This window comes from Condylura cristata, unplaced genomic scaffold (genome assembly GCF_000260355.1).
Source record: "Condylura cristata isolate star-nosed mole 26May11 unplaced genomic scaffold, ConCri1.0 scaffold00004, whole genome shotgun sequence".
In the NCBI taxonomy this organism is placed as follows: Eukaryota; Metazoa; Chordata; class Mammalia; order Eulipotyphla; family Talpidae; genus Condylura; species Condylura cristata.
The window spans coordinates 39,974,516-39,989,123 of record NW_004567105.1 but is presented as its reverse complement, the minus strand read 5'-3'; the positions used below and the strand labels follow the sequence as shown (position 1 = coordinate 39,989,123).

The 14,608-nt window shown below is 35.2% G+C and overlaps 1 protein-coding gene across 1 annotated transcript in view; it reads left to right on the top strand.

The window, feature by feature from the left end:
* ABCA13 (ATP-binding cassette, sub-family A (ABC1), member 13) overlaps positions 1–14,608 on the top strand; it is a 436,597-nt gene that overhangs the window by 96,998 nt on the left and 324,991 nt on the right. Inside the window, exons 17-19 of the mRNA XM_004676530.2 lie at positions 575–5,335; positions 7,257–9,065; positions 11,285–11,394. Of these exons, the coding sequence (XP_004676587.1) occupies positions 575–5,335; positions 7,257–9,065; positions 11,285–11,394 (6,680 nt within the window). The remainder of the gene's footprint in view (positions 1–574; positions 5,336–7,256; positions 9,066–11,284; positions 11,395–14,608) is intronic.

The window sequence follows — 14,608 nt, the reverse complement described above, 5'->3', positions numbered from 1 at the left end:
GTCACCAGGGAGGGCCCACTCTTTGTGTTGTAAAATTAAACACCAGGAGAAAAAAGTACATCACTGAAAATAGTGAGTTTGAAAGTGGGAAGGATAGCATTGTTTAAAGAATACAGTAATTGTCTTCTAGAACAGAGAATCCTAAAGAGATAATAATTGTGATTAAGAAATAAGGACAGTTTTTGATGCATACTGCCATTTGGACAACTTCTATAAACAAGACATTCTGAGATGTAATAGGGATGCAATCTTAAGATTCTTCTGATTTAAATAGCAAATTTATTTTTAATGGTCATAAATATACTTCAAGAAATAAGTTGTTTAAAATACATTGTTTCTTAATGGAGAGGGCAGATTTTAACCTGAAAATATGTACCTGCTTCACAGATTTTGAAAACACATTCAAATGCTCACATTAATTTAATTCCAGTTGGAAAACACAGTCTTTAACAACAATTTCATTTATGTTTTATAATTAGTAAATCTGTTTTATCTTGAAACTTGATAACTTTTATTTGTTCTGACTTTATATATTTATTTTTCTCATACCAAAATAGTTCTATTAATGTTTTAGGGTCTTAAATTCTACAAAAGAACTTTTAAAGAAGGAAAAGAAGTTGCATACCCTTGAGGATGAACAAATATACTTTCTGTTATCATTTGTGGAATTTTGGGAGAAATTATTATTGCCTAAACCTCTCAATTTAATTGATGTTCCCACATTTCATAATCTCCCATCTGTCACTGAGACTATTCTGAATACAAGTCATTTATGGATAAATCATTTAAAAAAATTAGAAGGAGATCTATCTGTTACTAACAATCAGAATCTTCTAGAATTCAGCAAAGTCATGATAAAAAAGATACAACAACATCTCTGGATAAGGGAAGAATCAAGAAATATTTTCAGATTTATAGAGTCAATACTTTTTGAAATTGATCCCAAGTTACCGGAATTTTGGATGTATGGTTTTTCCAAAGGAGAAAGAATGAAACTGGAAAACTTGTCTACACTTTTAAATTTTTCTGTTCCATATGAGACAATTCTTGGTGAAAATTTTAAGTTTTCTCAGTTGTTTCATTCAAATTGGTCTAGATCACCAACCATGAAAATAGATTTTGTACAATTTAGTGAAACTATAATAAATAATCTTTATGAACTTGGATTTCTGAGACAAGAACACATTTTAGAAGCTCTGGATATGGTCTATACACTAAAGAATGCATCTTATTTTTTCTTCGCCCTTTCTGAACCTCAAAAACAAGAACTTGGTAAAATTATAACTTATATATATATAAATGTCCTCAAAGATAAAGATTCAGTTTTACTTCTGCAAATTTACTCATCACTTTACCAACATATCTATAAATTTTTGAGCATTCAGAATAGAGAATCTTTGTTGTCTTTTCTTACAGAAATCTCAAAACACATTTTGAATATCATAAAACAATTTAATTTCCAAAACATCGGTAAGGCATTTGCATTTTTATATGAGACAACAAGTGTTCTTTGGGAACTTTCTGAAGTATCTTTTTGTCAACAACTGCTTTCAATTTTTAACTTTTTGGAGAATCAAGCCCAGTCCTTGGTATCAACTGAGGGCCCAATATTGGAAGTGATCCATACTGCATTGACAGGCCTTAAACAACTGTTCATAGCTGACAAAGATTTTCGTAGTTCTTTGTTTCAGTATATGAGCCAACTGTTTAATGGTTCAATAGAAACCTTATTTGGTAATGAATGCTTTACCTTGGGTAAGCAAAGCATTTTTCCTGTTAATTATTCAGTTGTCGGGGGATCTTCATTTATTCTTCCCTGGGTAGGAATCCTATCAAACTTCTCAACAAATGATAGTGTGTTAAATGAGATTATGACCATTCACTGCACTGTTTCATGGCTTCAAATGTGGATTGAAATCTGGGAAAACATATCTCACACATTTAAGTTGGACATAGAAATTTTCACGACTCTTCATGTTGGCCTCACTCAACTTTTGGATGAACTGGAAGGTGATATGAAGATCTCTAAAAGCTGCCAAGGAACATTTCTTGCCCATAATCCTGCTAGGCTTATATTAAAATTCTTTAAGAATGTAACTCAAGCTGATGGCTTCCATGATTGGTATGATTTTCTGAATCTTAAGGGTCTCTGGGTAGCCTTAGATGATTTGTTAATTAGAGTAAAGTTGCTTAATGAGGACCAAGTGGAAAAATCCCTTTCCTCTATGGAAAATGTCCTGAATCAGGTAAAAGCATTTCCATTAAACATAAATGCTAGCCAAGAATTTTTGTATCCACTGCTTGATATTTTCATCAAGTTAAGCAATACCTCAGACTATGTAGCTAAAAATGCATATTTGAGAAATCACTCTCTTTCAAATAACATCACAGATTATGGAGTAGGGTTTCAAAGTGTCATCACAGAACTGAGAAAAACAATAATATTTCTTAGAAATCTGTCCCATGACCCACATTCATTTTCTTGTGTTGATATTTTCCAAAATGTTACTGATTTTATTTTGAAAGATGGACCATTATATGTAAACACTTCTCAGAGTACATTACAAATTCTGGGCATGTTAAAATCCGAATTTACCTCAGAGGACACTGTTAACAAACTGAAAGGGTGCATCGAATGGGTAAACATCACAAACCATCTCTTTGTGATGTGTAACTCCAGTGTTTTGAAAGGACATCTTGAGGGCATTTTGAGGAACTTCAGAGATGTGGAAAACAAAATCAACTCAAGTTTGAAGCTTATTATTTGGTTGTTAAATAATAAGCCTTGTTTTTTGAATATATCAAACATAAATTGTGTGAATATTTACTTGAAAAGTGTAACTGACATTCTTAATGTTATACTCACTGATGTGCTTGAGCAGGAAAAGTTACCAGAATTTGAGATTTTTTCAACTCTTTTGAATGATTCTGCAAACCAAATAATGATGATTATTAATAACTTAACGAGAGACATTGACTTCACATCTCAATCCAACTGGAAACAGTTTATGGAATTAATTTTAAAACCCACAGAAATGTCAGGTGATATCCCTAAACAATTTAAAAATGTTTGGCTGCACATAGTAGCCCTGGGGAAGGAAATTCAAAATCTTGTGACAGATCTTTTGCTAAACAGCCTGGAAAATAGCTCCTCTTCTAAAACTGAACAAATTTTAAATATATTTGCTACCAGTCTAAAGGAAAATACTATAAATAGTTTAGGCAATTTATTTTCTTATTTAGCTAGTTACCTTGCTGCAAACTTATCTCATAATTTCACAAATTCATCAAGAACAATTCCATATGAAGTAATGAAAACTGTGGCTCTTGGTATTCAGCTGATGAGGGATCTGTTCATCTCCTACATGCCCTTAGTCCATCACTATACTCCACAAGATCCAGATAACATTCACGTTTTAAAGAAGGTTGCTTCTTTTCTACGTACTTTTAAGAAGACAGACATAGATCTGCTCATAGATCAACTTGAACAAATTAGTGAAAGCCTAATAGACTTCTCTAAAAACATCAGTAAGTTAGGTATTGGCAATTTGGGGACAAACTTGCTTGTTGGTTTGATGGAAAAATTTGTGGACAGCTCACATTCTTGGAATGTTAATCACTTGCTAAAGCTTTCATATCTGTTTCCTAAAGATGATGCTAATACTGTGGTTGATGTGTACTATGCAATTCCTCATGCTGTGAGGCTCCTTCAGAGAGTTATTGACAAAAATATCACAGAAATATTCAAGGATGTCTACAGTTTCACACTCCTTCATGGTATAAACTTTTCAAACATCACCAAGAAAGACTTTGCTATTGTGATAAAAACTTTTTTGGATACAATTGAATTAATATCAAATAAGCCAAATATTCTTTCAGAAGCTTTAACTTGCCTTCCTAAGATTTGGTGCAGGAATCACACAAATTCTGGATTTCAGAACACTCCAAAGGTAGAAGCATGTAATATCCAAGAGCTCATGTCTTCTTCCTTTTACAGCAAAGTGGACATGATACTTCACCACCTCCACCTGTCTCCTCCAGAAGAGTCACAATGTTCAAATGAAAGTTCACAGATAGAAATAACTAGAAGAGTAGTCTGTATAATTCATGAGTTAGTGGACTGGAATTCCATTCTTCTAGAGCTGTCTGAAATCTTCCAGGTTAAAATTCCACTTACAAAAATTGCACAAGAATTTTGGCATAAGGTATTGCCATTTGTCTCAGCTTTTGAAAATCAAAGCAATGACAGCATCTCTGAATTTTGTACTAATAAGTCCATGAAGCCAGTTATTTTGAAAATCATAGAAAATTTAAAAAATATTAACTTTACAAAAATTACATCAGATGAAAATATTCTTGATAAAATAGTTAGTTTAAGTTTAAACACTATACTTAACATAAATGAAGGCACAGAGGCATTTGCTCAAAATAATATTTCCTTAAGTTTTAAAAAGATAATAAGTTCACTTTTTGAAGAACAGATCCTTGAAGATAGTATTCCTTCCTTAGTTTCTCCATTAATGGTGTTCCTGAATGCAAACATTATAGGTAATAGTTTAGAAACATTATCAAATTTGATTAAAAAAAATGAAACATCTACTGACTTTGGAGAAATGTGGCTAGAGTTGGAACAGACCATGGAATATCTAAGCCATGACTTCAGTATCAGACAACTGGTCTCTGAAGTTAACAAGAAATTTACGGTGACTAATGCAGTGTCTCTTCAAAACATAACTTTGCAACTTGCCCATTATTTGGAAAGCCTGAATTCATCATCACTGAAGACATTAGAGATTATCAAAGGTTTCCTATTGCTCACAAGAAACTGGTTTCATGAGAATGCAAGTGAAAATTATTCCAGAATGATGCAGACAATTCTTCTTATGGCCAATGAGAGTATACTTGACATAAATTTGTCAACTGAAGATATTAGCAACTTTTTGGGTTATCCAGAAAACATTTCTAAAGAAAGTTATTTGGATGTTGACTTTCTTACTCATCTACTAAACCAAGAACAGCTAATTAATTTCTCAGTTATTCAGTTTCTTCTTGAACACATCTTAATTAATTCAATAAATAAGTTAGCTGGTATTTTTCAACAAGCAGCCTTGAACGCAAGTGATACTTATCTTCACATAAAGAATTTTATTAACCTCACCTTGACTCATACACAGTCAGAAAATAGAGAGAGAATTATTTTTCTTCCAAGTGGCACACTAGATTCCATGGAACAACTTTTGAAAATATTCTTCTCCTCTTCATGGAAGGACAATTATGAAAGCAAAATAACTCTCTTGCTAAAAGAATTTCACAGTGATAGTACTGCAGAGATCGGGTGAGTCTGCTTTTTCACTTTACAGTGTATATGGTTGTAATTTATTAGAATTGACTTTCTGGCACATGTCAATGACCTCACTTACATCCAATATCTTTTAAGTGAATTTTGACTTAATAGATATTTTATTAAAATATCAAAATAAAATAACTTTGATGCTACTCATCTAACTTATATATATATGTATATATGTCCATATACACTAACTGCTGATGTTTATCTCATGTTTGAACTAAGAAATATATTAGAATTTTTACTTAAATGGAATCACTTATTGGATATCTGTGTATAGGGCATAATCATGATTAAAATTTGTATATTAACTGTCTAATCACACATGAGAGATTTAAATATTTTCATTTCAGTAAATCAGATTGATGTTTCTGTTTAGATTTGATTAAACTGCAAAATTTTATTTTAAGATTTATTTATTCATGCATCTAACAGCTGGGCTGCTGGCCAGAGGAGCAGGGGTGAGAGGATTCACCAGAGGCAGAGTGGGGAGCAGAACAGACAAATTGACTGAAATACACTGCTGAAGGGAACAAACAGCAAGCTAGGCAGGAGAGGTCTGCCATACCATGTTGGTCACCTCTGGGGATCAAACTCGTGCAGCAGTGGCTACAGAGTTTCACAGTCCTACTCTTTAACCTCTTGAGGCACCAGGGAGGCCCCCAAATTGCAAAATTTTAAAACTTTGATAGCCATGTCATGTTTTCTCATGTACTTTATGTGATTTCATCTCTCTTGAAGTTGGAGAGTGAAAAAGTCAGGAGAGGAAAATTCCAATTTATTCAATAATCTCTTCATTAGTCAGGACTCAATTACAGAAATAGAACAAGGATTTATTAAAAATGATGCATTGTGGCCCTCCCTGGTGGTGCAGCAGGTTAAAGCACAGCACTGAGAAGCTAAAACCACTTCCGCATGAGTTAGATTTCCGCCTGCCCCGGAGGTGACCACACGGCGTGGCAGACCTCTCCTGACCCGCCCATTGCTCCTCTCAGCAGTGTACTTTGTGGATCTGCCTGTCTCTGATGAAGCCTCTCTGGTGAAGCCTCTTGCCGCCCCTGAGCCTCTGGCCTGTACCCCAGTTCTGTATGAACAAATAAATCTTAAAAAAAAAAATGATGCATTGCAACAATTATGGAGACTGGCTATGAAAGCACAGAGTGTGTGGGGCAATGCTCACATGCAGCCAGGAATGCTCACACATAGGCTGGAGTACAGTTTCAACAATTTGTCCACAGTTGATAGTCAAGACAGACCATGGGAGAAGTAAAGCACTCTATTGGTGTTTGAGGTTGCTAGGTCAGGGAAGTCTTAAGTCATCTTGAAAGACATTCCAATTAATTAGGTGAGGTTCATTCAAGATACCTTCCCATCTAACTTCAAGTGAATTATCAGAAACTTTAATTATCTCTGCAGAATTACTTTCCAGCATCATCTAGATTAGTATTTAGCTACCAAATAGTCACTGACTCTTTGACCCTCCAGTCTCACAGGGAAAGTCAGTATATAGGCAACCCCATCCAGAAAGAAAGGTACTAGGGCAGTTATACAGCCTAGTCAAGCTGATACATCGTAGAGTTGTCAGAATATCTGTCAATTGTTAGGAGTTTGAACCTTTGCAAAAAGGTTGACTCTTATGTTAAGAAATACTTGATGATAGCTTTTGATTTCCAAAGCAAAAGTACATGGCTTTTATAATTTTTTAGGTTTATGAGATTATAGCAGAATTCTCCAGGAAATTCTTCTACTGTTTTCTTTGGCAGCAAATATTAATTTTCACCTGGAATGTATTTTTAACATGTCATCTTTCAATCAGCATTATCCTCCCATGATGACAACATAAAAAATTGAGTAGCATATGTTTTAATCTCTCAATGTTAAACATGATATGAAAATCCTATATTTACAGCTTTGTCTCTAAGGATAAAATGCTAGAAATTCAACAACTGCATCAATTTCCCACCCCCGCAAAAGAAGACAGTCTGATAAACATTTTTTCAAGATTAAAGGACTCTCTATATTATCTAATCAGTAGTTCATTAGGCAATCAAAATTATTTTGATAATCCTCAAGTTCTGAAGTTCATGAAAGATTTGTTCAGTATTCTTTTAAGGGGGATCTCAATGGAAGATAAGGATGAAAACAATTTGGACTTTCTTACAGTTGTAAGTCAATTGCTTTTCCACATGAATGGTTCTGAGAATCTCTTCAAGCTCAATCAAGACCTTAGGTCTGCTCTTCACCTTGTAAGAGAAACTTCAATAAATATAGCAAGCCTTATGGATACTCTTTTAAACTCTCCTAATGAGGACTTTTATACTTTGTATCCTATACTCCAAGAAGTTATACTTGCCAATCTAAGTGATTTGCTGTCCTTTATAAATAGTTCATTCCCTCTAAGAAACAGAGCAACATTAGAAATTACTAAGCAATTACTTGATGTGATATCAAGATCTGGTGAAGAAAGCCATATCTTGGAACCCCTCTTGGAAATGTCTAATACTCTGATCATGCTGATGAGAGACAGTGCTGAAATGAGAGCTCTTGCCATGTCAGTGAACTCTACTGTGAAGATTCTGAAACTAGCCAAGAAAGTTTCCAGGAAGTTGGTCACTATTTTTAAAACACATTTCACCTCAGTTACCAATGATACTATGAAATTTTATGACACCCTTTATTTCATTTTGCAGCAAAGTGCTCAAAGTGCTGTAAATAAAATATTTACTTTGAAAAAAGTGGATAATTTATTATTTGAAAATATAAGTGATTCTTTGGTCCCATTTTTTAAGTTGACCTTTGGAATGATTGGTGTCAAACCTAATATTTCCCAAGAATCTGAAATTTTTAATATGTCATCTAGCACATTCTTTTATGTGAACCAGTCCAATGAATTTTCTGGTATTTTGGAAGAAATTGCTGAATTTTTAACTTCTATGAAAGTCAGTCCAAGAGACATGGGATATCTTGTGGAAGCATTCAGTAATGAGAATCAAATATTTTCTATGGATCATGTTAACTTATGTGAAGAAGTTCTGAATTGTTTAATTCCTATAAATAACATCATCAATCAGATAGATTTTTTATATCTTAATACAATGGATGCTTGTCCTCAAGATACAAAATGGGAGAGAGATCATAAAGTAGAACTATTTTTGGATGAAATGCTATCACAAAACAGCACAGAAATAGGGGCTTACTTGAGAACAATGATTGCTTTCAGTCTAGAAGTTCTTTGGAATAATTTGGAAAATGATGACTGGAATACTTCTAATATATTGATGACATTTGTTCAGCACCCAAGCAATTTTCTGAAAATTATAAAAACAGTTGTAGAGATCTCCAGTGAAATTAAAAGTAACTATGAAGGTGATTTGAGCAAAGCTTTGTTTTTGGACAACTTTTTGATTCCTAATATAACTCATCAACAATTTGAGGATGAAATTCAGATTATATTAAGTAAAATAGCTCTCTTGAAGAAGAAGCTTCTCCTGAATAACTTTCAGTGGATAAATTACATGAAAAATTTACCTCAGTTCATTTTTGAGATTTTTATTAATACAACCACGGGAAGCAATATCACATCAGAAAAAGAGAGGTCCAAGAAAGAGAATATTGGCTTTCCTTACATTTTCAAAACATCATCATGTTTGGAGAAATACCTGAAGGGATTAATTGCATTGACTGAATATTGGCAAGAAGTACCACTGATTGATCAAAGGTAATAAGGCTCCTGATTCACTTCATTTTACTCCCACTACAGTAAGTATAAAATAGAATTACAAAGGAAGTAAGCTGAGCAGAGATAAGTAGCCTTTCCTAATACTTTGACTTCAATAAACAATAATTCAGGTCTAGTCTCTTTATTAACTGACTCATTATTTGATGATCAAGTACTGTTTTAATTTATTTTAAAAAAATCAAAATAACTATTTTACTTTCCAAATCAATATTTTCTTCTATTCACTTGTCCTGAGATTAGATATGTAAACAGTTTTTCTATTCACATTCTCTAGCAGTCAAGGTCCTACTATTTGATATGAAGACAAGAGTAGAAGGCTGTTCACTTCACAGAAAAGTATGTTTTTCAGTTGCAAACTGTGTAGGCCCTGCTGACTTGGTCCTAGTCTCTCACCCCTCCAAGCTACCCAGACCTGTCAGTTAAAGCATGAGAGGGCAAAGCACAAGAGACTGTGGTGATGGTTCACAGATGACTTGGTGGTAGTAATTTTAGAGACTATACCTGAGAGGAAAAAAATCAACCATTATACAAAAATGAAGTGATGTAATACACACACACACACATACATTTGAATAAATATAAAAAAAAAGCCTTTGGTCTAACAAAGTTGCTAGGTGACCAATAAACAAGCCATAATGAAATACACTCCTCATTTTAAAGTTTGCGAAACCAAAACTTGGGTAAGTTCACTGTCTTACTCAGTAAATCAAGATGATTGAAGGGGATTTGGAAGTAGCCCTTAGTGAACGTACAGAGAAACTGAAACAGTGCAATAAATAAAATCCTATAATTTCTCAAAAATATATTAATGTTGAATATATATATTTTAAAGATTTATTTATTCATACAGAACTGGGGTACAGGCCAGAGATGCAGAGGGTAAGAGGATTCACCAGAGACAGAGTGGGGAGCAGAACAGGCAGATCGAGGAAGTACACTGCTGAGAGGAACAGCGGGCGGGCGGGTCAGGAGAGGTCTGCCAGGCCATGGGGATCTCTTCAGGGGATCAAACTCATGCAGAATTGGCTTAAGCTTCTTAGTGCAGTGCTTTAACCCACTGCGCCATCAGGGAGGGCCCCCTCTATATATTTTTATGATTTTTTAACCAGAAATAAAAATCACATGTAAATTTATTTGCTAGGGCAACAAAACACAATTCAGTAATAACTATAACTTGCCCCCAAATTATTTTTTAAATAAGCCTTTTACATTGTTTGTTGTTTTATAGCAAGTCTTTATCTTGTATCTAGCTTCCTGAGGGGATTTTTTATAGTTCTGCTTTATCTTCAAAAGTATCAAATGACGTTAGGGTCCCTTTAATCAATAATGAACTAGCTTAATTATAAGGGAATCAACTACAGCGTCTTTATCCATAACACATTAAATCATTACACTTACTTTTGTCTTTATATATGCTCATAGTACTACCAATCTAAAAGGTAGTTATTGATATATAATAATTGAATTTTTAAGGTTAGATTCTCAATAATAGGAAAAAATTCACCTTTCGTACAAAGATTTTTGCATAAAATCCAGTAGGTGTTTTGTTTTTTTTTTTTAAACCCAAGAGTAATACTTTGCTATTGTCCTGCAATCACATTAATACCTTAGTGGTACAAAAGTTAAACAGTTTTCAGATAGTTTCATCCTCCCCTAGACAAAGAAAATTTAAAACATACTTTAAAAACATTGAGTTGCATTAAACAACACGACTTCACTCTGGCCCCTGAAAGACTGACTGAAATACAATGCTGAGGGGAGAAGTGAGCAGGTCAGGAGAGGTCTGCTGCACCATGTGGGTCACTTCCCCTGCCAGGAATTGAACTTATGCTACAGTGGCTGCGGGTCACTTCATAGTATTGTGCTTTAACCCATTGTACCACTAGGGAGGACTCATTTTTTTTTTCTTTTCTTTTTAACACTCTTTGATAATTTACCTTAATATTTCAGAAAATGGATCATGGCAAGAAGACAAAGCACACATCAGTTTTACTACCGACAACAATTGTACCTAAAATTATCATTGGAGATGTGGTATATATATATATATTTTTTAGCAATTTATAGTATGTCATCTGTAAGGTTTATTAGGGAGGGTAGGTCTTATTCTTGACAGTACAATTGATGCAAAGTACAATTGATGCAAAAGGCTTTTAGATTTTTACCCTTTATTGTCATTGTTTATATTTTCCCCTCAGTGTTATTGCAATGTGTCAGGCTTTTCAGCAGCCTGTGAAGACCCCAGCATCCCTGGTGACTCTACAGAAAGTGCAGGTGCTTGTACTGCATGTACTCACTCTCTTTGCAGGTAAGCTTTGCTCATTTACCTTTGCACTACTTTAGAGCAGGGTCTGTCACTGAGATCCATTGCTGTATAATAGTAGCTAAGTGTAGTAGCACTTAGGTGATTATGATTTAAATGAATAAATTTGTCTTCTAAGATCCTATTTCTCAATTTTTTTACTAAATATTTTTTAAAGATTTATTTGTTTATGCATACATGAACTGGAATATATGTCAGAGGTGTGGGGGGTTAAGAGGATTCACTAGAGACAGAGTGGGAGCAGAATAGGCAGATTGACTGAGATACACTGCTGAGGGGAGCAGCAGGCAGGTCAGGAGAGGTCTGCCACACCATTTGGGTCACTTCCCTGGCCAGGGATCAGCTCTGTCAGCAATGGCTGCAAATAGTTTCAGAGTACTGCACTTTAACCCCTTGCACAACCAGGGCGGCTCTATTATTATATATTTCATTGAAATTTCCTTTTAGTGGCAGTTTTGAAGGAGGTAACCTAAGACTATGGACCTTAGAGTACTTATGATTGGACAGAGCTGTAAAGTAATATCACACATGCCTGAGTGTCATCTCCTCATGGCCAACTTCCCAAGACTGCAGAGTCCCCTGTATTGAAGGCATGGGGGACATAGGAGTGCCCTTGGCAGTGTTATACGTGCAGAAGGGGAGCAAGGAAGAGAAATGGGGGAACCGATCTTGGCTAGGGTAAGACAAAACAGAGGTATGAGAGGTCCATTGAATGGAATTTATGCCTTTATTCCTGTGTGGAGCCAGTTAAGACTTTCTCTGCCTCTCTTTGTCCCCCAAGTTTATGGGGACACAATACTCTTATATCATTTATTCTCGGCTGGATTATTATTTAGATGGCTATTAGATTGTTATCCTTAAATAAACTCTATAAGGATGTTGGTGGCCATACTCCTGGTTCTTTGGCAGAGTGGCCACTGCATTATGGCTCTTGCAGGTCAAAACAAGCGTGGTTCATGGTGGTGCCTGTTTATTGACAATCATAGAGTCAGCTTATGGGGATTGCCAATCAGCAGTCCATAATAGATGGTTGTTGAAGAAATGAACACATATCAGGAAACCTATGTGCTTATGTCTCTGCCCATTCAGATTCTTGAATGGACAAATGTGGGATTTTACACCTTGTAGGAATGTTCACACGTGCATGGAAGTAGATAGGTTACCTGTGTGTTCTGGATATACTTGGTAGTACTCAGCCAGCATGGGGCTGGAAAGACACTTATGCGCATAGTGTGGTTCTCTACACTATGGCACAAAATTACCTGGTCACATCCATCATCAGAGTGGGAGTTTATGGGGACTTGGAGTGGTTAATGGGTAGACGTGGAAATGGGAACGGGAGCCAGAATGCAGAGCTGCTCCTCTTGGGGAGTTCATGAGAGAACTAGTGAGCCTTAGGTAGGAACCAGCATGTTAAGTAGTTTTTTTAAAAAAAAATTGGTGGTCACCAGAAAGGGGGTGGGGTATGGCAAATTGGGTAAAGAGAATGGGCAGAAAAATAGACAATTTATGGGGCTCTCAGTAGTATATACAGATGTTAAATTGTAATTCTGTACATCTGAAACCTATCTATATCTATAAACCAATATTACTTCAGTTTTTTTTTATTTTAAGTAAAAAATGAAAAAAAAATTCAGAAAGAGAAATAAATGCCCACAAAAGAAATTAAGGAGATTTAGGATAAACTGCTTTTACTACTGAACATTCTTTTTTCTCTTTTTTTCCCTTTTTTCATAGACATATATCTAAATGCCTCTCTAATCAGAAAGTATATATTTTAATTTTTTTTTTTAAATTGAGGAGCAGGATACCCTCATCAGGTATTAACACCATAGTGTACCCCCTAAGTCAGTAATATTCTACTCCACAGACTACTGTACAGCCTGCTCTTGTTCTTGCTCCTTCACATCCTGTCTCCATCTTGGTGCTTCAGGTCTATGTTATCTTTTTCTGACTATTAGTTTAATTACTTTAAGTTCCACAGATTAATGACATCAACCAGTATTGTCTTTCTCCTTCTCACTTATTTTACATAGCAATATCCCTTCAAACTCTACCCTTCTTGCCACAAATGGCATGCATTTATCTTAATACTGGAAGTCTTTAAAAAATAATGAATTAATTAAATGTAATTAATGTAATTAAATGAATGTAATTAAAAGCATTAATGACATTAAATAATTTATCCTGAATGTTAATATTATAACTTTAAGGTTTTGAATTTTATCTTTTTTTTAAAGATTTATTTTTATTTATGCATACAGAACTGGGGTACAGGCCAGAGGAGCAGGGGCAGTGAGAAGATTCACCAGAGACAGGGTGGGGAGCAGAACAGGCAGACAGATGAAGTACACTGCTGAGGGGAGCAGTGGGTGGGTCAGGAGAGGTCTGCTGTGCCATGTGTTCACCTCCGGGGTGGGGAACGAGCTCATGCTGAAGTGGCTTTAGTGTCTTAGTGCAGGGCTTTAACCCACTGCGCCACCACGGAGGGCCTGAGAAATAATAGTTTATTCAGAATTCTAAGTTAATATAAGTTGCATTATGAAATTAAAAAAAAATCTTAAAGTAAATAACCAAAAGAGACTTCAGTGCTGGTAACTACTAGAAGAGGTTGAAATAGGCGATGTACTAGCAAGAGAGGAGAGGAGTGGAGGGTTCCTGGATATATGTCTGGGTGGTGATTTTGCAGATGAAATCTGAAAGTAAGAAGGGAGTTTGTCCTGTTCTCTTGAGAACCCCCCAAAAAGGCCCCAAGCCTGAGAAGCACTCCTAAAGATAATATAGCAACTCAATGTGTGTAGCAGGACTGGATGGATAAATGAGTAGTATTGACACTAAATTTATTCTTTTTCATGATTACTCCACCCAGTCACTGGCAGGATTCAGGCTCATGTAACTTCAAGAGTCTGCAGTGCTACTCACCAGATGGTGGAGAAACCCTAACAATCATGTGCCATGTGTCAAGTTTAAATTTCCCTAATAATCTCAGCATCAAAATAAAATGGCACCTGGATAATAAGCAGAATTACTATGGGGATTGCCAATCAGCAGTCCATAATAGATGGTTGTTGAAGAAATGAACACATATCAGGAAACCTATGTGTTTATGTCTCTGCCCATTCAGATTCTTGAATGGACAAATGTGGGATTTTACACCTTGTAGGAATGTTCACACGTGCATGGAAGTAGATAGGTTACC